At 43.3% G+C, this 22,444-nt stretch overlaps 2 protein-coding genes across 3 annotated transcripts; both read right to left on the minus strand.

Annotated features, from left to right (window-relative positions):
• Window positions 1–5,634: 5,634 nt before the first annotated feature.
• On the minus strand, window positions 5,635–8,075 carry LOC125416298 (gamma-crystallin B). 2 transcript variants are annotated; one of them, XM_087896680.1, is made up of 3 exons: window positions 8,067–8,075; window positions 7,740–7,982; window positions 5,635–5,910 (listed from the first exon to the last, which is right to left on the minus strand). In XM_087896680.1, exons 1-3 carry the CDS (start codon window positions 8,073–8,075, stop codon window positions 5,635–5,637), a joined length of 528 nt encoding a protein of 175 aa, XP_087752806.1. The 2 variants fall into 2 exon arrangements, with proteins under 2 accessions (XP_087752806.1, XP_087752645.1); XM_087896519.1 differs by having other exon boundaries at window positions 7,734–7,982.
• A 10,472-nt stretch (window positions 8,076–18,547) lies between these two features.
• LOC125416374 (gamma-crystallin A) lies at window positions 18,548–22,317 on the minus strand. The gene is made up of 3 exons (XM_048459313.3): window positions 20,824–22,317; window positions 20,485–20,727; window positions 18,548–18,853 (listed from the first exon to the last, which is right to left on the minus strand). The coding sequence occupies exons 1-3, from the start codon at window positions 20,989–20,991 to the stop codon at window positions 18,581–18,583; spliced, it is 684 nt and encodes a 227-aa protein (XP_048315270.1). The 5' UTR covers window positions 20,992–22,317; the 3' UTR covers window positions 18,548–18,580.
• Window positions 22,318–22,444: the final 127 nt, after the last annotated feature.

The following is a 22,444-nucleotide window of genomic DNA, read 5'->3' on the forward strand; positions in this document are numbered from 1 at the left end:
TTCATTATGACTTTTTCATATGTGTGTATATATTTGCATTTTGGTCACATTCACCCCCACTACACTCTCTTATCTCCCTCCCACTCCTACTAACCTTCTTCCTCCCCTTCCTCTTCCTAACTAGTCTCTCTAACACTTTCAGGGCCTTTTCTTTTTAGTGTTGTTTTTGATGATTCAGTAAGTTACGTTTGGGTGTTTCCAGAAGCATGAGTGAAGGGTTTTCAGGAGCTGCACTGCTGAAGAAAATGCCTCTTCCTCCACTAGCATCCATTACCAATGTTGAAGTTCTTAGGGAGGAGTAGAACCTGGTGATCTCCTCCCAGCTCTGTCACAGGATGACAGCAAGCCAGCTATGCAGGTAACCACACCTACTGTTAAGTTCAGGAGTGCAGTGGCTATGCCATCCCTGGCAATTGGTGTCCCACACAGCTCTTCTTCTTCCTCTAGCTTTTATATTCTTTCTGCCCCTTCTTCTGTGATGTTTCCTGATCCTTGAGTGATTGAGCTGATACAGATGTTCAGTTTATGACTGAACAATAGACTATCTCTTAATTATATCATATTGACTAGTTGTGAATCTCTGCAATTTCCACAGCTACTGAAAAATAACAACAACAACAACAAAAACTTCTCTGGTCAAAACTGATAGCAGTAATCAATGCATATACATAGTTATTTAGAAGGCAATTTGATGGGCACATTTAGTGAAATAAGAGCAGTGCTATCCCCACTAAGCCCTCTATCGGCCTCAGCTACAGGTTTTTAATTGGGTTTGCATGATTTTTTCCTATGGAGAAAGCTTCAAATCCAATTAGAGAGTGGTTGATTTCCCAACATGATTGGGAACATGTATTCCCCAACATGTATGCCTCTATTGTAGCAGTGGGGACATCTTGCTTGGCCTGCTGGTAGTTTGACACTCAGGGCTCACAGCTGGATAAAACTATTGATGACTATTCTCCCCAAGAGGCCTTATACCTTCTAGCATTGGGGGCTAGTCAGCAGAGAGGACACTTTCATCCCAATTCTAGTTTGACTTCTCTGTGCTTGGGACTAGAGCCTGTGGTGACTTCAGCAATAGGGTCTTACCACTAAGTCTCTAGTCTCTTTAACGCTAAAGTAGAAACACTGTTTGCTATGAAGTCCTCTTCCTTGTTCTGTAAAGTTCATGTGCACACAAAGAGAGGACCAGGTGGAAATTCCATCACATAAAGTGCAGTACTTGCAAGACAAGACAAGCTACAGAAAGCGCTCCCGCCAAATTTCAGTATTCTCTCTGAAGAGCATAGTCTTGACTTTCTCCTGCTTCTCAGCTCTTTCTCTTTCCTGCCCCTACAGGCCCCTTAATGCCTTTCTTGGGGGGGGGTCTCATCATATTTTAGCTGGGCTTTGGTTGCCTCCTGACTCTGTCTAATCTTGCCTTTCTCCATTCTGTACTGTTCTATACCACTATGTTAGACTAATGACATTGGACACATAGCAATCCATGTGCTCATGGCCTTGAAACACACCACTGGCTCCTCACTGGCACACCAAACCTAACTTCTCTTTTGCCACATTGTTTGTCCAGTCACACTGGACATTACATTATTACACCACTTCTCTTATTGTTCATCCAAACGAGTTTTCTCTTCTTCAAGGCTCAACTCAAGCAATTCCTCTGTAAAAACTTTCTAGAATATTTCCTAATATTCTGGCTTACTAAGTTTGTTTGCTTGCTTTTGTTTTGAGATGGAACTTGCTGTGTAGATCAGAATGAACTCAAACTCAAAAAGATCTGTCTGCCTCTGCTTCCCCCTTCCCCAAGTATTGGGATTACAGGCACTACCATGCCTGGCCTGGACTGGACTTAACACTGTTCCTTGGTTACCCAAGTGTCATGTTCAACAGTAATTATCATGTTTCCAAGGCTTTATTTAGACCACAGTTCCTCAAAAACAGACATGGAGAGTCTTAAAGGACCAGGACTCTTCTGCTTTTTCCTCACCTTGTTCTCATTAATTGACTGAAGGAATTGGAACACAAATGAAACTAAAGGAATGACTGCTATTCTCTAGTCTGGAGTTCAGTGTGTTGAAATTTCCAGAACCTATTTTAAATATGGGCATGCATACTCACATCAAAGTTCATTGTGTGTGAACTTCAGTCTGTGGGCTGACCACACCTTGGGCTTTATAGACTTAACAGGCCAATATAACAGTAAAGATAAATAATTAAAAGGGAGAAAACAGGAATGTTGCAGCCCCCAAGCCCTGCCCCTGTCCTGTCCCTTGGTAATTTTAATTGTCTATTTTTAATGCCATCTGAAATGTCAGGTTATTGTTTCACCAGCATCAAGCAATCCAAAACTAAGGTTTGTTAGTGTCTGAAGTCCAGTGAGAAGTTGGTTCTTCCACCTGCCTTTCTATTTCTTAGCCATTAATGTAGCATGGGTGCTTGGTTCAATAAGCAGGAGTTATGTGTATGGTGGTCACATAGACAAAACTGTCCCAAACAAAGAGACTGCATAGGACACCAGCCACTAACTGCGCTCCCCTTGGTCCACAAATGCAAATAATTTCCTCTTGGCAATTCATCACAGGTGATTATGGCTATTACTTTTGCTATGACTGAGGCCTGGAGGGGAGAGAAAAGGATGTGCGCTTACATTAGGACCTAACTCCATGGTGGCAGGACAGGCAAACTTGGGAGAGCTCTTACACTGAGAACGCTTTCTGGGGACAGAGCAACAGCTGCTGGCATCCTAACCGCAACAGAGCGCCGTTTTCACTGTCTGGTGGCCCTTTTGTAAGGTTGTTAGTCCAAGAAGGCTTAGAGTTGAAGGGGGAAAGAGGGAAGACAAAGATTTAAACCAGAGCAGGGAAGTGATGGTGCACTCCTAGGATAGTGATCCTAACACTTGGGAAGCAGAGGCAGGTGGATCTCTGTGAGTCTGAGGCCAGCCTGATCTACAGAGCCAGTTCCAGGACAGCCAGGACTGTTCCACAGAGACATCCTGTCTTGAAAAACAAAACAAAACAAAACAACAAACAAGCAAAAAGATTTGAAGTAAGACGTAGTTTTAAAAACTAGGGCATGAAGGCATCTAGCGTATAGAATATATAGGTGACACTAGAGTTGTCTCAAGTTGTCTGCTTCATATTAACCTGAGCTCTTAATTTTAAACACAGGCAGGAGGGAGTGAGTAGCTGGTGGCATTAGAAGCTGGTTTGGGTATAGTACCTTTCCCAAGCCACTCTCCATTGGTGACTTTATCTTTATGCTGGGGACAGCATCTTTCTCTTCGGTATTTCACGGTTGAGAGCAGAGGATTTTCAAGAACAATGAAAAAGACTCGGGAAGCTGGGCATGACGGCACATGCCTATAATCTCAGCACTGTGTGGGGGGTGTTGTGCAAAGGCAGGCACAGCTCTGTGAGTTTGAGGACAGCCTGGTCTGCATAGGGAGTTCCAGGATATCCAGGGCTATGTAGAAAGATCCTGTCTCAAACTATCACCACTCTAAGAAAAAAAAAAAAGAAAAGAAAAAAAAAGAAAACCTAAGTGACTCTATTTTTTTTCCAGGTCAGGTGTTTAAGAATAATTTGCTCAGGTGTGACTTTCTGCCTTCCACACAAAAAGTGCAAAAGTCAACAGCCAGCAGCTTTTGCACGTCTAGCTCTTGTTTGATAAGTTGCCATTGGTGAATAGAGAATTGAATTTATCTCAGGAAGCGGAGTCCAAGGGTTAAAGTGGTACTGGGAGGTTAAAGGTTAAAGAACGTGGTGTTTAGGAACAGTTAAAACCAAATGTGGCTATCCCTAGATTTTATCTTGCCAAATATATATTCATATAAAAGCTGATCATATGCCCCAGTTTTTCAGAACAGTTTGGCTTTGACAAGAATTATTAATAATTATTAATAGGAAATTTCCTAACTCCCAAAAGTGACCCAATTTATGTGTGGAATATATGCTTACCATGTTTATTCAGTACTTAGGTATTGAACATGAGGTCTTGAAGACACGGAATGAAAGAAATGAATAGCCATGTGTGCATGGATACGTACCAGGAAGAGGTGACGGGGAAGGGACACGAGCAGATGTGTCTGCTGATACGCACAAACCACCTAAAGCAGTGCCATCTAATAGTTTTGGGTTTTTTCTGGTATTGGGAATGGAATCCATGGCCTTCCATGTTAGACAAATTCTCTGCACTGAGCTGCATCCACAAAACCAGGGGTCGCCTAGTCTTAAATTTCTATAATTGTGCTTTTCTAAAATAAACTTACGCTCATGGCCCCAGAACCTCTATAACAAAAACAGTTGTGTGTGTCAAAGCCATAAGTGAGAGATAGGTCAGGGGTCAGTGTGGTCGGGCGCGGCGGGAGGGGGGGGGAACCAGTGCTCACTGGGAGGGTGTGATGACATGCCCGGTGTGAGGCGCTGGGGCTCCTGGGAAATGCACAACACTCATTCCTTCCCTGGAGACATTGTTTGCCTCTGTGTGGGGAGAGGGGGATGTATGAAGTTTCTACTCTGGGCAAGATGACATTTGAGCCAATTCACTAGCTCTCAAAGATGGGATAATTTGATGAATTTTGACCTGAACTCATCAGATTTATTTATGAACTTTACAAGAAATAACCCTATAACCTCATTTAATAACTGTAGGCTATTTGCGATGATTTTTTTTTCTCAGTAAGCTCTTTTCCAGGACTCATAAGAAAACCCAGGTTTTAACCAGGTGGTGGTGGCACATACCCTTAATCTCAGCACTTGAGAGGCAGAGGCAGATGTATGTCTGTGACTTTGAGGTCAGTTTGGTCTACAAAGCAAGACACATGACAGCCAGAGCTGTTATACATAGACACTCTGCCTTGAGAACCAATCAACCAACCAAAGAAACAACAGACAAACAAACAATCCCCCCCCCAAAAAACCCACCAGGTTTTTTTTTAGTACTAGTAATAATTAGGCTGATCTTTACATTTCTTTGTTACATTACTTTTATTTTATTTATTTTTTGTATGTATGAATGTTTTGCCCACATGTATGTCAGCCCACTGTGTATGTGTGGTGCTGGGAGAGGCCAGAAGAGGGCATCAAATCCCCCAGAACTGGAGTGTTAGACTACTGTGAGCCTTCATGAAGGCACTGGGATTCAGACTCGGGTCCTCTAGAACAACAAACGCCTTTAACCACTGAGCCATCTCTTCTTTCTTACACTTTTATTTATTTATTTGTGTGTATGGAGAGTGTGTGAGTCATAGAACAACTCTTGGAAAAATTGACCACTCTCCTTCCGCTGAATGGGGCTTGGGTATCAAACCCAGGACACCAGACTTGGGAGCAGGCATCTTTACCTGCTAAACCATGTCACCAGCCCAGTATGACTTTTCTTGATAATTTAAAGTTTTCTTCAATCCTGCACATTTAGTCATTAGAGAATGTAGTTATACCAAGAGCATTATTCTGCCTTATATATAAGAGATACTTCCCATCTTGGAAAGATTATCATGTTTGGTTTGGTGCCGTTTTTGCTTAGGAATGCTTAAGAGAGTGAAAGAAAGGCAGGACTCTTCTTGTGGTGCCAGAATCACAAGCTACATGCTTTATTCAGTTCTAAAGAAGAAAAACAGAGAATGAAAGGGCCTCAGTAGAAATCCATGACTCGTCTAAAAGAACCAACTTTGGCATTTGGAGCCCCCCAGTCAAGATATCTCCTGTACTCCCCGGGCCTCAGCAGGTACTGCCGTCCTCTGTAGCTAGGCATCTCATAGAGGACCCAGCAGCCTTCCATTACACTGAGGGAGTGGATTTCGCTGAGGTGGAAGCGATCCTGAAGAGAGAGACAGTCATCTGTAATTTCTGACATTTGTCCTCTGAAGTCATCTCTCTCGTAGATCCTCATTCGGTAAGTGCCGGAGTGCTGGGGGCAGCAGACAGAGGAAAAGCAAATGAACACAGGGAGAGGCTAAGTTTCCAGCTCCAGCAGCACTCCCCTCCCCCACCTGAACATCCCGCGTCCAAGAGGCGTACTGCAGAGTTCAGAAGTCTCTACCCCCGAAGCCTGTCAGTGAAGAATCTAGGGCTTCAGTGGCCAACCAAGAAACAAAGCTCAGGCTTCTCCATGCCTGCCTACCAGTCCGTCGTCCCTGGCAATTAAAAGTTGCCTAAAATAAAGACTTATCACAATTAACTAAAAATGGCTTAAAGTAAAACATCACAGTGTCTCAGGGCTTGTTGAAGAGCCAGCCCTTGACAAGAGAGAAAATTGAGAATTACTGGAAAGGTCGCATTTTGATATAACTCTCTTATTGAAAAGATACTAATTTTCAGCTATTTTCTGCAAAATGTGTGTGTTGGTGTTCGCGTATCTATCGAGCAGGAGAGCAAGCCCCTGTGACACAGAAGGCGCTGGCTTTCCCTGGCTTCTCTTTCCACGACAGAGCGCATTCAGCTCCCCAACCTCCTGTTTGCAAACTGACCCTTTCTGTCTTGGTGAAGTTGTGTTCCCTTGGCGCTGTGTGTCATGTCTCCCACTCTCCACCTGCCTAGCAATGCTGTGTTCCTTCTCCAGAAAGCATGAATCTTGAACTTTAATGTTAAAATTGGCTGTTTTGCTGGTGCATTCTCAAAGATAGCTAGTAGATACTGCTCGCTCCATACGAATAAAAACCAGAAGGCGGGGAAAATAACCAAGTAGAAATGCAAGGCCAAGCCAGTCAAGACATTTTAGATGAGACTGGGGGCATTCAGGGTGGCATGGACCTAGACAAAGGGGTAGCCCAGGCTAGCCTTGAACTCTTGCCATTACCTCTTCAGCATATCCTACCACCCAATGCACGTTTAGAGACCCAAACAGTAGTGCATTGTATTTATGGGTTAAGTAGCACTGAATTTCTGTCTTGAAGTGGTTGGAATGAACTACAAACTTATATGGAGGGGTTATATTGTGAACAGTGGTAAATGCATTGTCTTTGATTCCTATTTTTCTCCATTACTCTCTGATGCTTGAATTCTCAGTGCCAAATGCAATGTTAAAATGGGAATGAGATCCACTGAGACAGTTTGCCTGAGCTAATGGGAGCTCACCAACTCCAAGTGGACTGGGAGTGAACGAGCATGGGGTCAAACTAGTCCCTCTGAATGTGGTTGACAGTTGGGGCAGACTGAGGGGCCACCAATAGTGACACTGGAATTTATCTCTACTGCATGTACTGACTTCTTGGGATCTTTATCTCTTTGGATGTATACCTTTCTCAACCTAGGTGTAGTAAGGAGGGCCTTGGACTTTCCACAGGGTGCAATGTATTGCCCTCTCTTAGGATTGGAGAGGGTGGGAGGAGGGTGTGTGGAGGGAGTTGGAGGGGACTGGGAGGAGGGGAGGAAGTGGAAATTTGGATTGGTATTTTTTTTAAGTAATAAAAAATAATTCAAAATCAAAGAAAGGAAGAAAGGAAAGGAGGGAGGGAGGGAGGGAGGGAGGGAGGGAGGGAGGGAGGGAGGGAGGAAGGAAAGAAGGAAGGAAGGAAGGAAAGAAGGAAGGAAGGAAGGAGAAAATGGGTATGAGAGTCTTTTTTAAAACTCACCACCAAGTTCCTGAGAAATGAGCTTCCTCTCTCAGGTACCCTACTGGACACACACACTAGGTGTCACATCCAGCCTGTTCTCTAGTTGGAATGGTGGTTTAAGATGACCTTTTATAAGATAATTTGTGTTTCCAGACACCCATTATAAAGACTGAGCCACACTCACGTGGGGGATGAGGCGGCAGGAACGGACAGAGTCGCTGAGGCCCATCCACTGCTGGTAGTCAGGGTAGTCCCCACGCCTCAGGAAGTACTGGTGGCCCTGGTAGTTGGGGCGCTCATAGAGCATCCAGCAGCCACTGTCCACGCGGATGGAGTTGCAGCGGCTGAAGTAGGTCTGCAGGTTGGGGCAGTCTGTGCTGCACTCATAGCAGCGGCCCTGGAAACCGCGGTCCTCGTAGAAGGTGATCTGGAAGGGCAGAGGGGGACCAGACAAGTGTTTCCCCAGCCAAGGATGCTTAGAGAGGGCAAAGGTCAGGGTCCCAGGACTTACCTTTCCCATCTCGCTGCGAGTAGGTAAAAGATGCCCCGTACGCTGTGAAGCTCCAGGGAAGCGCCTGGGTATATATAGCTGTCCTGACTGCTGCCTCCACAGGAAATCATACAAAAGGGCCCATTCCTGAGTAAGGGGATTTGCAAGCTCTGAGAGCTCCCTCCCTCCCGCTGCTCGCTGGGGTTGGTACTCTCATTCTTTCTGGTAGGTTCGGGTAGCTCTAATTCACTAAAGCTGTTGTGTTGTCGCTACCAACGAGAAAAGTTTTTGCTCTTGTTTTTTTAAAAAGACTGAGTGAAACTGTAAATCTCTGCTTAAACAACTTCTCAAAGCAAATTGATCTCAGATTCTGTTTGTTTGCCTTAAACTTAAAAAAAAAAAAGACTTTAAGCAATCAGGAATCTTGAGTAAGAGAGATCTAAGAGACAGAATCTGTGGGAGCACTCTGAAAAGCAGAAAGCTTGGTTAAAGTCAAAACCCCATGATCATTACTGTTAGCTGGGAGACTGCCTTGACTAGAATTGTTAACTGTGGCTTGGGTTCTCTCCTCTCTACCCTTGCCCTCCAGAACACAGGTTTGATGCTAGCTAGGTCCTCACTGTGGCTCTTACTAGAAGAAAAGCAGGTACTCTGTGCATTTCTCGTCTTCCTGGAGGACCTAAGTCTTCCTTCTGCTGATGGCTACCTGGAATCTGCTCCTCCTTCAAATGCTTAAAGACTTTTCACAATCAAAGCCTCCACTTCTTTGATGAGGGGATCTCATCAGAGTAGTAGAGTCAGGTAGAATTGTTCCCAGCACCCTCCACCACCGTTCTCAGGTTGGAGATTGGATACCATGCGCATCATCCATGTATTATGGGAACCCCGGGGTCCCCTAGTCACCTTTTTCAGATACTTATTATATTGCCCTTTTTTTAAATACTATTTTTTTTCACAAATGAGTATTGACATTTTTCCACTGCATGACATTAAGGATTTGCAAAACTATAAAACAATGCATCTTTTCATTGTCTTTCTTTGGAGAAATATGATGATTATCCATAGACATATACTGTTAACTTAGCACATAAGACATTTACTGTTCAAGTCCCTTCAGGGCAACAAAAACCTGGACTATGTGTGGGTTCCAAGGATGGCTGGAAATGATCCAGGTTACCATCAAGTGGCCGATGGGCTTCCTCAAAGGCCTATCGTTGTTCTGTCTTTCAGACTGGATGTTATATAGTGATAATGGCTGAATTAATGTTGGTCAGGAGTGTTAAGTTGGGAGCTTAGGCCCCAGCCCCTTGCATCTATCCTAGCCCCCTGACCTTGAGAGTTAGCACTCTGGACTCCAAATCCCAGCAGGTCAGGTCCTGACTCCTCCCTGGGGAGGATGTCAAGACCACTCCCAAAAATATTTAAGTGAATTCCTAAAAGAGGAACATATGGTCTCCTTTTCTTCCTGTTGGTGGTCGCTTTCGCAGCCCCTCGGGGCCACCTGAGAGTGCAGAACACCCATTAAACCTGGATATCTCCTAATTTGGCTTGTTTTGATTTGGCTTGATTGGGATTATGTGTTGGCGGAGAGCTCGTGTTAGGAAAATATTCCTAACAAGGAGCAGTTAGGCACAGCCTTTCCCTAAGGTACTGTGGACATGATATTTGTGAGCTCATTGTTTCAATCAATCCTACATGGTTTAGGGATTTTTTTTGTCATGGGTGCCCTATAATAGGTATTGATATGTGATAGAATCATCTGTGGACAGAAGTTCTGTCCCGCCTGGTCCAACAGCTGTTCAGTCTCAAAGAAACAGAGGCTTATACTAATTATAAACTGTTTGGCCTATTGCTCAGGCTTATTACTAACTAGCTCTTACAACTTAAATTCACCCATAATTCTTGTCTATGTTTAGCCATGTGCCTTGGTACCTTTTCTCAGTAAGGCATTTTCATCTTGTTTCTTCCGCATATGGCTGGTGACTGCATCTCTGCCTTTCCTCTTCCTCACCCCACCCATACATCCTTCCTGGCTACTGGTCAATCAGCATTTTATTAAACCAATACAAGTGACAAATCTTTACAGTGTACAAGAGCAGTCTCTCAAGCATTCTTTAGTCTGTGCAGCCATATTTTCATGCACATACCTCTGTCCTAGCCCTTCTTACACTAACCTCTTCCTGTTTGACCCTGAATCAACTAGCAAGTGACTCACCTCTGCTCAATGATTCCATGAATGTCCTGATCTCGGGCTACTTTTCTTCACATACAAAGTGTGTTTGCTTTAAGAAAAAATTTAAATGTTTAATAGTTATTTATTTTATTATTTAAAGAGTACTTGACTGCAGCTATGTATGCATCCTGGTGCCCACAGAGGTCAGAAGAGGGCTTTGGATCCTTTGGGACTTCAGTTACAGATGACTGTAGCTACCAAGTCAGTGCTGGGAATCAAACCCAAGTCTTGAAAGAGCAACAAGCCCTCCTAACTGCTGAGCCAACACTCCAGCCCAAGACTCCCTTCTGTAAGGTTGCCCTTTGGGAGGGTTTTCCTCATTGCTATTTTGGGGCCCACCTGAGTGAGTAGTCACCTTCCAATAATACGATTTTTGACTTGAACCCGTACATAAAGCCAAGTTATTTGTGAACTGAATCCACCTATCCCTTTTTCATCAGTCACCTGACTGTAGGGTCTCCTGCATGGCGTTAGAATTGTGAGATAATTCAGTGGCAGTGACTTCAGCCAAACCTGCAGGGAACTCTAGAGCCATTATGAACTGAGCAAGGGACAGGGACATTGTGTTCCTTCATTGCTCAGTATATTAATGTAAGCTGCCACCATGGAGGGGTATGATGCAGGATAATGTAGTAAATTGATGTAGGCTGCCGCCATGATGGGGTATAATGTAGGATAACTTAGTAAATTGATGTAAACTGCTACCATGGAGCTTAGCCTTAGCCTTAGCAGCTTTCTTTGGCTGAAGAAAGTCCTGGAGGCACTTTCGGCTTTGGTCCTGAGTGATGGTCTGGACAGTGTGCCACAGTGCTCACTCTAAGAAGAAATTAAGGACTTCTCTTGACTCCACTAGCTAAGGTGACCACAGGTAACACAGTGATGTCTAGCTTCCAGGCTTCAAGACAGGTAAAGTCCATTTCATATTGTTGTATTATGGTTGTAATATTTATACTATGGAGCTCGCCTCTCTCTTCTCCTGAGCCCTCCTTTAAATAAAGTGAATGATAACACCAACCAAAGTGATAATATTTAAGCCTCTTAATGAAAGGTTATTATTATTATTATTATTACTATTATTATTGTTATTGTTATTATTGAAGAAAAACTGCTCATGCTGGGCTCTCTTTTGGTGGGGGGTAGAGAGAAAGGGTTTATTCTGGTTATACTTCCTTATTGCTGTTCAGCACCAAAGGAAATTGGGGCATGAACTCAAACAGGGCGGGAACCTGGAGGCAGGAGCCGATGCAGAGGTCATGGAGGAGTGCTGCTTACTGGCTTGCTTCCCATGACTTGCTCAATCTGCTTTCTTATAGAACCCAGGACCAGCAGTTCAGGGATAGCCCCACGCACAATGGGCAAGACCAGCTCTCCCACTCTTAGGACCTCAAGTGTAGGCATCTCTTCCCCACCCATCCCACCACATGACAGATGAGTAATAGGGACAGTTCTCCCATGCTCCCAACTTTGGGTCTGGCTCACCCACACCTCTGCCAATGGGGTTGGCTCTATTGTGTTGCCCACGAGAGGTGCAGGTTCTGTTCTCCCAAGTGTTGGCTCATCTGGTCAGAGGACAATTTTAGGAAGTCTGCCCTCTTCTCCCATCACAAGGGTCCCTGAGATCAAACTCAGATTTTTAGACTTGCACTTGTAGACACACACACACACACACACACACACACACACACACACACACACACTTACACAAAAGTAATAAATAAATAAATATGGTATAAAATTTCAAAAAGAAAAATAAATCAAGACCAAGGAACAGAAGTTTAAAATGTGGTCAGCTCTACTAGAACCCAAGCCTTAAACACGTCTCCACATCAGCTGTAGCCCCTTGTGAAGGACTGGATTTGGCACTTGCCTTCTAATAATAGACACTGTTTCCTTTCGACCATCGGGATCTATTTTCTCCCCTGCAGATGAGCATCTCATAGCTGGTCCAAGACTTTTGTGGTCTGTGGGTAGGAAGATGATGTCCTTGAGAGGAGATGACCCTGAATGAAGGGTCATCCAACATGGATGAAGCTATCTGGTACAGCGTCATCCCCAGGAGCTGGACAGCTGTGATGAGTGGAAGAAAGCAGTACACTCCCTTGTTTCTATGGAATTAGAGCATCTCTAATAATTTGTAAAGAAACAAAAGTCGCATTTTTTTAGTGCTTAGAGCACAAATATCTAAGAGCTGGTCTTGGAATAGGCACATGGATGCTCATTCTAATGAAAGAAATAAGATTTCCTGTAATAATCCTGGGTTTTCATCATGGTCTATAAAAAGTGGCTGTTGACTCTCCACTTCATAGGTATTGAAGGTTTGGTTTCTTGGCAGGGTTTGGGAATCTAATATCCTGTGGGCCTCAAGAAACCAGGCTGCTCCAAAGTTCCCAGGTGCAGGGTGTCTCCAGATAAAACCCCGGTCACAGCTGTCAGCTCCTGATCTAAGTCGCTTGTGTGGTGACTCACACCAGTCTAATAAAACAGGGAGTTGATAGTGGGTCTTAATAACCAGGAAGTTTATACCCTGGTTCTCGGTGACTTATGAACATATTAACTGTGACTTGTTCTCCACAGCCTCATACGGTGCTGTGTTTATTAGGCTGCAGAACCTCTAGGAACTGGGACTTAATTGAAGGAAGTATGCCAGTAGGGGAGGTATCTCCATCTTGTTCCAGTCCCACTTCCCTCCCCCTGGTGGGCTACCATATGAGAATCAACAGTAGTGGCTTGCTCTCTCTGGTCAGCAAGCCTTCCTTACCATGATAGATTATAATCTTCTACTATAAATGTGAGCCAAAATGCACACTTCCCTCCTTGAGGCATCTCTATCAGGTGATTTGTCACACATGAAAAAGTATGGGATGGATATATTTCTACCTCTTGCCAATTCCAAAGCTTATACCATGTGTTACTGTAGAATTTGCTCTAACATCTTACCCAAACAGTGGCAGTTCCAAAGGATTCCTGAAGCAAACTTTATTATGACATGTTGAAGATCAAATAAGATACCTAGAAATAAAATGTTGGTTCAGTGATGGAAGTTGGCCTCTTTAGATAAATGAGTAATAGCAATGTCTGGGCCTTGAATCAGTGGCCTATGCTCACAATTTCTAAAGTTGGAGCATCAAAGACTTTTGGTACAAAAGAGTTCCACAATGGCCCGAGATGGAGTATAACAAAGGCTTATTTATCTGGGGATAAACTCACAGCGCCGGGAACTGGAATCGAATCCAGGAGCCAAAAGGCCCATGCATGCTTTTTGTCTGCATTTATAGTACATGAGACCTTGCCCAAAGTGGGCTGGTATCTCCAAGGCTATTGGCTGAAGGAGTTCCCACAGCAAACACCTGACACAAGTGATGCTCTGGGGTTTGGATGACACTGACTTGGGAGAGCCAACACTTGCAAACAGCACCCCAGAACGGCCTGCCCCCACCCCACTCTTCGTTTTCACAATACTTGCTTTACAACATTCCAGCACAGTGGAACTTCTGAACAGTTGCTCTCCATGGAAAACATGTTAGGGGAGCCATGGTTGCACGCACCCACACATATTTTGCAGTTTCTGGTAATGCTTCCTTAATTCCTGAAAAATCACTTAACCTTCAAATCCTCAATTTCTCCATTTTTAAGGTAAGAATGACAACGAAAATCAAAGATATAATTAATTTAAAAGAATATTAAAAAACAATACCAGTGGCAAAAGTTACATCATTTTGAAGGAAAGAATTATTATGAAAGAAAAATTCGTAATAATGTTTGCTAGAGGTGGCAAGGCTGACTTTATTTAGAACAAGATATAAACGCAGGTAAAGGAATAACTATGTGGGGGTTTTGTAATGAACAAAGTAGTTTGACTTGAGTGCCATTATCAAAATGAAATGGGCAAGTGGAAATTTGTAATAAATGATGGGGCCTGGTGTCAGTAGATGGAAAATAACTAAAAGAAAATATCAAAGTTAATGAGTTAACTCATTATATATAATATATATTATATTTATATAATATAAAGTTAATCGGCTAAACTGATTGGTAAGGTAAATAAGGAAGGTAGACCAGGGTGGTCACGGGTAGCAGAGAGTCTGTAAACTGATTGGGCAGCATTGTTGCTCAAATCTGATTGGACAAGAGCCTAGAGGTCAAAGTGAAACTGAGAAATCAGAAGAACCTAGCTCAAGCTTCTACCAGAGGGACAGACTGTCAGCATATTAATCCTTGTCAAGGATAATATCATTAACATCTTTGATATGTCAGTATTTCTAGGTTTTGGTATCATAGTGCCTACACGTTTGCTTATGTTATAGAAAGTAGAACTGGGAATTGAACTCAAGTCTATTTGCCCTCCAGACTTAACAGCCTTTCTTTATGCCAATGACTTGCTTTAGATGCCATCTTTTCAGGTGTGCAGGCTACACACTTCTCTAAATTATACACTTGCCGTAGTTGATCCAAGGTCTAACTTCAAAAACAAATCATTCAGTCTCTGCCAGCCCTAGGGATCTTGTTCTGGCAGGTTGATAACTGATTTCTTCATCCTTTTTATAATATCTCAACATCTAACCAACCATAAGAGGCTCTCTGAATATTGGGTCATCTCTCTCCTCTCTCTCTCTCTCTCTCTCTCTCTCTCTCTCTCTCTCTCCCCCTCCTTTTCTCCCCTTCTCCCTTTCCCCTCCATAACCCATTAAATAAATATCCAGCCTCACTCTGCATGGCATGCCTATCCGTCTCTTGCCCACCACCACGTGGCTCCCTGTCATGGACCAGCCGCCTTCGGAGACCTGCAGCATGGTCTTATGGCCCGCTGCAGCCACTGGGAATCCTGCAGCATTTTGTTTTTAACATTACACACGTAACACATCAGTAATAGGTGAATGGTTAAAACAGCATAGAGATCCGGGTAAGGCAGCACATGCCTGTAATTCCAGCTACCTGAGAGGTTGAGGCAGGAGAATTATGATTTTGAGACAAAATGGGAAAAATCAAAGAGGCTATTCACAGTCACTCGAAGTAGAGAAGCATTCTGTAAAATAGCTCATCCTCTCTGTTCCTTTTCTCCTGTAACATCCCTGGTGACAGCGCATGACTGTATGAGCAGAAGGATCGCACACCAGAGGAGTGATGACCCCTATCTATTCGCCTCTACTATCTGCTAGTACCAATAGGCAGAGTTCTGCTTACTTCTCATGAGAGCATAAAATTGCAGAATTGAAGCTAGGGAGACTACAGACAAGCTCATACAGCCAGAAACCAAGTTCACTGGGCATCCAGTTCAGCTGCACTGAACCACGATGTACTACACCTAGAAACCCAGTAGAGCCTTCACATGTCTGAGCCTGAAAGAAACAAGGGACTCACCTCACCCACACCCCTTATTTTGGAAAAGGCAAATTGTGTTGTGTTAAACCTTATCAGGTAAAATGCCGTTCTTCACACTATCCAGTTCACCTAGTCTAAAATGAGATTTCAAGTCATCAAATTGGTTTTTGTGAGCTATGACACATACTTTCCCTGTCCCCTAGTACAGTCGGATAAAACCGTGAATTAGCTGAGCTCCAGCAAACCACAACCACAGACTTTCTGCACATTCTACCTTGGAAAGAGTCACAGTTTCTTAGTGTATGCATTTTCTGTTTCTAATTTTCCCAATGTGTGTTCCTTCGGTAGCAAAGAATTTTTTGGAGGGATGTTTCAAGACAGGATTTCTCTGTAGGGTTGGAGCCTGTCCTGGAACTCGCTCTGTAGACCAGGCTGGCATCAAACTCACAGAGATCCGCCTGCCTCTGCCTCCTGAGTGCTGGGATTAAAGGTGTGTGCCACTGCTGCCTGGCAAGAATATTCTTAATAAAGAAACTTGGTGAATTAGACGGTGGCGAGTATTTTGTAAGACAGCTTTTCATGTACACAACTCAGTGTTTTTCATGTAGTTACAGATATGCTCCTCATCACAGTGAGAAGCTGTATACTAGCAACCACACCCTTATTTAAGCATCCCCTCAGCCCTAAGCAACCACTAATGTACTTGCTGTTGCTACAGTTTTGTCTATCCTGGGTATTTCTTATAACTAGATGCACTTGTGTGTGACCTGTGTAATCTGCAGTCTGTGTGACAGACGTCTTTGACAAATTACACTGTGTTTATCCAACAATGCATAGACATCTGGACACTAGGCTATGTCCATGTTTAGTCATCATAAAGAGTATTGCTATAGAGCTGGAGAGACGGTTCAGTGGTTAAGAGCAGTGGCTGCTCTTCCAGAGGCCCTGAGTTCAATTCCCAACAATCACAAGGTGGCTCACAATCATCTATAATGAGATCTGGTGCCCTCTTCTGACCTGCAGACATACATGCAGGCAGAATATGGTACACATAATAAATAAATCCCTTAAAAAAGAGAGTATTGCTACGAAATTCATGTATGTTTCAGATTGGATATTTATTTTCATTTCCTTTGATTATTTATCAATGAGTGGAATTGCTAGATCATAAGATGACTCTAACTGTTTTTGAGGAATGGCCAAGTCATTTCCTACAGAAAGAGGTATTCTTTAACATTCCCGTCAAAAACTTAAGAGAGTTCTAATTTTTCCTTACTCTCACCAACACAGGTTATTTTCTGTTTAGTGAGATTTAATTAAAATTAAATTTTAATACCTTGATTTAAAAATATTATTGTATCCACTGGAATAAATATTTAGTGGCATCTTGTTTTGGGTTTAATTTTTCTAATCTCTAATGCTATTGAGATTTTTTCCATTTGTTTGCTGACAATTTATATGTCATTGTGAAAAAAACGTATATTTCAATTCTTTTCCCTTCTTATCCCTTGGATCCTTTTTTGTTGTTGTTGTTGTTGTTACTATTGTTTAGTTGGAAATCGCTTTATATATTCTAGATTCTAAGACCTTAACAGATCAATGATTTTTAAACATTTCTTTCCATTCTGTAAGCTGTCATTTTATTTTATTAAGCTTTTTTGAGCCAGCCTATTTTGTAGAGAGAGTTTTAGGATAGCCAGGGTTAAACAGAGAAGCCCTGTCTCAAGAACAAAGACAAGAGAAAACAAAAAGTTGAGTTTTCCAATTTTGTGGAGTATAGGTTTTCAAAATATGACCTGATGATCCTCTGTATTTCCTTTTTGTCTGTTGTTGTGTCCACCTTTTTATTTCTGATTTTGCTAATTTGGATATTTTCTCTTTGCCTTTTGGTTAGTTTTGATAACGGTTTGTCTATTTTGTTGATTTTCTCGAAGAACCACCTCTTTGTCTCATTGATTCTTTGTATTGTTTTCTTTGTTTCTATTTTGTTGATTTCGGCTCTCAATTTGATTATTTCCTGCTGTTTAGTTCTCTTTGGTGAGTTTGCTTCTTTTTGTTCTAACACTTTCAAATGTTCTGTTAATTCACTAGTATGGGAACATCTTTACTTTAAAAATATGTGCGTATGTGTATCTGAGGTGTGTGCATGTATTTGTGTATCTACATGCACATGCATGTTTGTGTGTCTGTAAGAATTAGGTGTGTGCAGAAGTCAGAAGGCAACGTTGGTTATAGCTGTTTGCCTTCCCCACTGTTCGACGTGTCTCTTGTTCACTGCTGCTCATGCAAGGCTATCTGGCCTGGAAAGTTCTGGGGATTCTCCTGCCTGTCTCCCATCCTACTGCAGACACATCGGGATCACAGATGTGCACCACCACTTCTGGGGTTTTTCCTGCCTGTCTCCCATCGTACTGCAGACACATCGGGATCACAGATGTGCACCACCACTTCTGGGGTTTTTCCTGCCTGTCTCCCATTGTATTGTAGACACACAGCAATTACAGATGTGCACCACCACTTCTGGCTTTGTGCATGTTCCGGGTGTCAGAACTTTGATTCTTAAACTTGTGCAGCAAGTGTCTCATTCACTGAGCATCTCCCCAGCCCCTTGGGCGTATTTTCTTGAGTATTTCTTTGTAAGATATCACCTGCCCCATTCCTTAACAACCCCTTGTCACGGGTGGTGTAGCCACAGGCATGCTTTACATTTTCTCTTTTCTCTGGGTTCTAATGGTTGCTTGTGTTCATCTTTTCTCTCTCCTGCAGGCCCAGAGGTCACTCAGGTGTGGGTCTTCCAATAAGCACTGTTTCCTGACTGGAAGAAAGTAAGTGAGCATTCACAACATTTTCAGGCTTGGGAAAGTTTCTTAAGATACTATCTAATAAAATTTAGATATTAAAGATAAACAAGAGCCACTTTGTGCCATGGACACAAGTTATATATTTATTGCATGTGTGTGGATTGTAACAAGCAAAATGAGGTTTAGTACAAATCCATGACCCGTCTCAGAGAGCCGACTTTGGCATCCATGGCGCCCCAGTCATGGTAGCGCCTGTAGTCTCCGGGTCTGAGCAGGTACTGCCGGCCTCGGTAGTTGGGCATCTCATAGAGGATCCAGCAGCCCTCCAGCACATGCAGAGAGTAGATCTCACTGAGGCGGAAACGATCGTGAATGCAGGAGCAGTCTTCTGTGAGCTCAGACACAAGGCCCCGGTAGTCATCTCTCTCGTACAGCCTTATCCTGTGAGAGCTGGTCTATTGTGAAGACCAACAAAAGGGAAAAGCAATGATTTATATACTTGGTATTGCAGCCTGCTTGCACTTTCAGAAAACACGGGTTTCAGGCGAATCTGTCAAGCATGCTTCTCCCCTAATCCTATTCTTGTGCTGTTGTTCTAACAAATTAGGAAATGCACTAACATAAAGCTGAGCTGACCAGTGAACTGGAGGCTTTGCGGAGGACACTAACACCAAAAGGCAGAGCATGTACTGCCTGTGTAACCGAATCCTGCCAAGCTTGCTGTGAAGCCACCTTTTGTACACATGCTGTGCAATGATGCACCTTTATTTTTCTTTTCTTTCTTTAAACACACACACAGGAAATGTGGACTGTATCTCATGAAATCCTAATTACCTGTCTCATAAGAAACTAGTCAACAATGACTCCTGCAAAACACAAAGCCACACAAATTGAGATCCATTGTTCTAGGTGAGTGTGAGGGTAGATTGTGAAGAAATATCTCACCAATACAGCTGGATTACACTAGAACTAACCAAATTTAATTAATTGACTTTCAAATGTACTTATATATTTTTAAATTGACAAGTAGTATGTGTATATTTATTTGGTATAGCATGGTGCTTTAAAGTATGCGCCATGGTTAAAACTACCTAGCAAATATATATTTACCCCACATAATTATCATTTTGTGGTGAGAAGACAAAGACTTCATTCTTTCAGTGTTTTCATTGTGTATTTAAGATGTATTTATTTCTATTTTATGTGTATGAGTGTTTGCCTGTGTGTATGTAAATATACTACATGAGTTGTGCTTGGTGTTCATGGAGACCAAAAAGAGGATATGGGATTCCCTGGAACTGGAGTTACAGACAGTTGTGAGCCACCTGTAGGTGCTGGGAATTGAACTCAGGTCCTCTACAAGGGTAGCCAGTGCTCTTAATCACTGGGCCATCTTTCCAGCCTCAGCTTTAGCATTTTTAATGATTCTAATACATAGCATGAGTTGTCATCGATGTGGTATAAAATAGATCTTTAGGACATAGTTCTTCTCTCTAGCTGTGAGTTTTTAATTTCTGATCATCACTGCAAACCTCTGGTCCCCTGCTCTATCACACTAGCCTTAGTAAGTAGAACAGAACTGTTGCCAAGGGCAGAACTCAGGGCTGCATCTAGGCAAGCATGCTACCACCGAGCAAAATCTCCAACCCCATCTCCTCTCCCTCCATGAACCTGCGGCTTTAGAGAACAGGTGGTCTTTATCATTACAGGCCTGGCTTACTTCTTCTAGCACAGTGCCCTCTACGTTCATCCATGTTATTGCAAATGACGGGATTTCCTTTTTTTTACAGGTGAAGGGTATGCAATTATTTAGCCAAGTTTAACTTTACACGTCATATTATGGCTTTTATGTCCTAAAACAACATTGATGTCCTTAAGTAAGAGCGTATGCATTCATATTCCTCCTATTTAGGTTTGAGAATCAGGCCTGATATACTTAGTGTGAGCGCATGCCGAGCATTCCTGTCCTTGCGAGAACACTAGAACACGAGTGGAAACAAAGTGAACACTAGAACTCGAGTGGAAACAAAGTGACCAACAGGAACAGCTGCTGCTCTCACATCGGTCCCGCTGAAGCAATGCTTACATAAGGAAGGGAGCGGCAGGAGCAGACGGAGTCGCTGAGGCCCATCCACTGCTGGTAGTCAGGGTAGTCCCCACGCCTCAGGAAGTACTGGTGGCCCTGGTAGTTGGGGCGCTCATAGAGCATCCAGCAGCCACTGTCCACTCGGATGGAGTTGCAGCGGCTGAAGTAGGTCTGCAGGTTGGGGCAGTCTGTGCTGCACTCATAGCAGCGGCCCTGGAAACCGCGGTCCTCGTAGAAGGTGATCTGGAAAGGGAAGACAGGGGAACACGGTCAGCTGGAAGGCACATCCCCGACACAGAGACAACACTGCACAAACCTGGAGGTTCTTTCTTGGCTCACCTTTCCCATCGTTGTTGACAGCAAGTGATCAGTGTTGAGTGTGATGGAGACAGGCGTGGCAGCTGATATATATACAGCAGGATGGCTGCTGTGTTGGCATGAACAACACAAAAGGGAACCGCTGGGGGTAACACGTGAGGGGATTTCTGGGTTCTCCTGCTTTTTCATTTGGGATCATGGGGTAGGGGGCTCTCATTCTCTCTGGCATTTTCGAGTTGTCCACACTAACTCCAGTGAAAGGAATTAAAGTCAGCAGAGCCATTATGACCTTGGAGACAAAAGGGCGCGCATCACATCCTATGCAGCTCTCTAGAAATACTTTATGGACCCAGCAGTTCGCAATGTTTGCCTATAGAAAGCGCTGAGGTGGAGGCCGGGGCTTCCATCTGTGCTCATGAGAATCATATGAGTTCCAGAAGCATCTGAGGCACCAAGAGTTAGCAGAAAAACAAACCAAAACCCTCTAACTGAAAAGCAGCTGCATGTCTTTATCTGTATAATACAGATTTAATTTTTTGAAGTTTACGATAAAAGGATAGGAACTGTGTAGAGACTAAACATCAACTGTGGCCACCAAGGAATGATAATTTTATATATAGGTCCTCATATTGTTTCTTCCTTTTGAATTAAAAATTTTCTTAATTTTCTATTATAAATACATATTGCAAATTCAGTGGGCAAAAGTAGTAAAATTAATTTTTAAGTGTATGATTTTTGAGTTGAGACTTAAAAACATATATATATGAGACTAAACACTTCTTGGTCTAAAACTAGTAGATCAGCCAAGAACCCAAGGCATTCTCATCAGGACAGAAAGACATAGAACTTTCCGTTCTTTTTGTCACCACCCTTTCCAGGGTTATGTTTTGCTCTTAAAACCACTTCTATGATTTGTATGCATTTTCCCTCACCAAACCATCAGTTTTCCTGAGCCAGGATGGCCACCATCAGAACTTCCTTCTTGTTGCCAGCTGAGCAGGAATGGAGGATCATCAAATCTTGAATTCTCTTCTGTTATTCCATCCTATGTATGTGTAAGAAGTGAACTCAAACATAATTTTGCTTCATGCCCATGTGGGGACTCTCAGCTGACACCCAAGTAGAGTTGGCAATGCAGGCACAGCGTTTGCGTGAAAACCCTCAGCCGTCACTCACTGACATGTCCGGATGGTGAAAGCACAGACAGCAAAGAATGTCTTCTCATGGCCAGCAAGCTGCACAGAGGCAAACTGGACCAAGTCCCCGGCAGCTGGAGTCTTGGCAAGGACCATCGGCCACTGATTTTCTCTGCATCCATCTTGTGTTCCAGGTTGGTGAGCCTCAAGTACCGCTGTGACCAAGCACTATGTAAAAGGCTCCCCAGAACTCCCCAGACACAGCCTCACTTGGGTGTACACCACTTATTTTCAGAAAAGGTCAACAAACTCACCTGACTTTGCCTGTGGCGCTGGGACTATTCTGCAGAAAGCTGGCCAGCCCAGTCCTCAAGGAAGAGAGCTACAGCATATTGCCATTCATCTGATGAAGCTGGTATTGAATCTGGTTAAACCGTGTGCCTTGTCGTCATTTTGGAAGTGCGCCCGAAGAGCAGCAGACTTTTTTTCCCTAGAGGTCATCACCA

Source organism: Myodes glareolus, chromosome 1 (genome assembly GCF_982192425.1).
Source record: "Myodes glareolus chromosome 1, mMyoGla1.1, whole genome shotgun sequence".
Taxonomy (NCBI): Eukaryota; Metazoa; Chordata; class Mammalia; order Rodentia; family Cricetidae; genus Myodes; species Myodes glareolus.